Source organism: Onychostruthus taczanowskii, unplaced genomic scaffold (genome assembly GCF_017590055.1).
Source record: "Onychostruthus taczanowskii isolate IOZ18803 unplaced genomic scaffold, ASM1759005v1 scaffold427, whole genome shotgun sequence".
In the NCBI taxonomy this organism is placed as follows: Eukaryota; Metazoa; Chordata; class Aves; order Passeriformes; family Passeridae; genus Onychostruthus; species Onychostruthus taczanowskii.
The window spans coordinates 6,530-9,297 of NW_024501760.1; the positions used below are offsets into that span (position 1 = coordinate 6,530).

At 61.6% G+C, this 2,768-nt stretch overlaps 1 protein-coding gene across 1 annotated transcript in view; it reads right to left on the minus strand.

The window, feature by feature from the left end:
• Nucleotides 1-472: 472 nt before the first annotated feature.
• PPP5C (protein phosphatase 5 catalytic subunit) overlaps nt 473-2,768 on the minus strand; it is a gene marked incomplete at its 3' end in the record, with an annotated part of 14,624 nt that continues 12,328 nt past the window's right edge. Inside the window, exons 5-8 of the mRNA XM_041413668.1 lie at nt 1,893-2,035; nt 1,113-1,200; nt 977-1,024; nt 473-649 (exon numbers count right to left, since the gene is read on the minus strand). Of these exons, the coding sequence (XP_041269602.1) occupies nt 473-649; nt 977-1,024; nt 1,113-1,200; nt 1,893-2,035 (456 nt within the window). The remainder of the gene's footprint in view (nt 650-976; nt 1,025-1,112; nt 1,201-1,892; nt 2,036-2,768) is intronic.

A 2,768-nucleotide genomic window follows, 5' to 3' on the forward strand; every position in this document is an offset into this window, starting at 1 on the left:
CCTGGGCTTCCCCCCCTCCCCATAAATTTGAGACCCCCAGAGTTTTTGGGGGTCCCTGGGCAGATTTTTGGGGTCCCTGGGTTGTATTTTTGGAGTTCCTGGGCAGATTTTGGGGGTGGCTGGGTTGTATTTTTGGGGTCCCCGGGTGGATTTTTGGGGTCCCTGGGTTGTATTTTGGGGTCCCTGGGTGGGATTTTGGGGGTCCCTGGGTTGTATTTTGAGGGTCCCTGGGGGGATTTTGGGGGTCCCTGGGCAGATTTTTGGGGTCCCTGGGTTGTATTTTTGGAGTTCCTGGGCAGATTTTGGGGGTGGCTGGGTTGTATTTTTGGGGTCCCTGGGTAGGTTTGGGGGTCCCTGGGTGGGAATTTGGGGGTCCTTGGGCAGATTTTTTGGGTCTCTGGGTGGGTTTGGGGGCCCCTGGGCAGATTTTGGGGTCCCTGGGCAGATTTTTGGGGTCCCTGGGCAGATTTTGGGGTCCCTGGGTGGGATTTTGGGGGTCCCAGGGCAGATTTTGGGGGTCCCAGTGCCCCCAGACTCACCACTGCTGTGAACTGGTGGAAGTCGGGGCGGAGGTCGCTGCCCCGCAGGTGGATGTAGGAGCCCTTGTTGCCCATCTGGTCACTGCAGGGGACATTTGGGGACACTTGGGGACACTTGGGGACATTTGGGGACACCACAGCACAACCCCCGTGGGCCACCGAGGCTGGGGGACCACCAGGGATGGGACACTTGGGGACACTTGGGGACACTTGGGGACACCACAGCACAACCCCCGTGGCATGTGGGGACACTCCCAGGACAGGGGGACACCCCCAGGACAGGAGGACACGGCAGGGGACACCTTGGGGACATGGGGACACCCCCAGGATGTGGGGACACCCCCAGGACAGGGGGACAGGGCAGGGGACACCCCCAGGACACGGGGACAGGGCAGGGGACACCTTGGGGACATGGGGACACCCCCAGGGGGGGTGACAGCTCACCTGGGGCTGGGGGTCAGACCAGAGCAGGTCACACATCGGCCCTGGGTGGGGGGACACAGGGGAGGTCACAGCTCAGCCCCTCGCCTTGGGGACACCTTGGGGACATCCCGGGGGGGGTCCCCGTCCCACCTGAGTCCGGGGGCTGCCGGTTCCGCTCGATCTTGCGGATGTCATCGAGGGTCACCCCGTCCTCGCTGAAGAGCCCCCCGTGCATGATCTGGGTGGGGACACACCGTGGGGACGTTGGGGACAGCAGGGACAGGGGGACAGGGACGGGGGGGGGTCAAAGCCCCCCATTTTTCAGTGGCTGCCAAAAAGGGATCCAGTACTGCAAAGCACAGCTGCCAGATAGCGAGCCAAAAGCGCTGCCAAATTGTGATCCATTAAAATCAACGGGGCTGCCAGATAGCGAGCCGACCCCCCTGCCAAATTGTGATCTATTCAAATCAACGGGGCTGCCAGATAGTGAGTCGGCCCCCCCTGCCAAATAGCGATCCATTGAAATCAACGGGGCTGCCAGATAGCGAGCCGACCCCCCTGCCAAATTGTGATCTATTGAAATCAACGGGTCTGCCAGATAGTGAGCCAGACCCCCCTGCCAAATAGCGATCTATTGAAATCAAAGGGGCTGCTAGACAGTGAGCCGACCCCCCTGCCAAATTGTGATCTATTGAAATCAACGGGTCTGCCAGATAGTGAGCCCGCCCCCCCTGCCAAATAGCGATCTATTTAAATCAACGGGGCTGCCAGATAGTGAGCCAGCCCCCCCTGCCAAATAGCGATCTATTGAAATCAACGGGGCTGCCAGATAGTGAGCCAACCCCGGCTGCCAAATAGTGGTCCACCACAGCCAATGGGCGCTGCCATATAGTGCTCCCCAGTGACAATGTCCCCTCGGTGTCCCCTCACCAGGACTTTGCCGTTGATGCACTGGGCCAGGGGCAGCCACTCGAAGACCTCGCTGAAGAGGGCGAACATCTGCGCCGTGTACTTGGCCTTCACCTCGCCCTCGAAGCCGTAGATCTGGTTCATGTTGTCCGTCTCGTGGTTCCCTGAGGGGACAAGGGGACAACTGCCACGCCTGGGGACACTGCCCGGGGTTGAGGACACTGCCCGGGGTTGGGGACACTGCCCGGGGTTGGGGACACGGCCCCCAGTTCAGGGTGGGACAGTCCCAGGGATGTGGGAAGGGCTCTGGGTATGGGGGACATGGGACAGGGAATGGCCCCAGGAGGGACAGGGGACAAGGGTTGGGGACAGGGGAGGTGGCCCTGTGACACAGGACAGGGTCCTGCACCCCGCAGGGGACATGGGATGTGCCCCACAATGGGACAGAGGGGACGCCACCCCATGGCATCACGAGCTGGTCCTGGGGATGGGGACAGGGGCGTCCCCAAGGGACAGGGATGGCACTGACCCCAAGGGACAGGGATGTCACCAACCTTAAGGGACAGGGACATCCCCAAGGGACAGGGATGGCACCAAACCCAAGGGACAGGGATGTCCCCAACCCAATGGGACAGGACAGGGATGTCCCCAACCCCAATGGGACAGGACCTGGTTGTCCCCAACCCCAAGGGACAGGACAGGGATGTCCCCAACCACAGTGGGACAGGGATGTCCCCAACCCCAAAGGGACAGGGATGTCCCCAACCACAGTGGGACAGGACAGGGATGTCCCCAACCCCAAGGGACAGAGATGTCCCCAACCCCAAGGGACAGGACAGGGATGTCCCCAACCACAGTGGGACAGGGATGTCCCCAACCCCAATGGGACAGGACCTG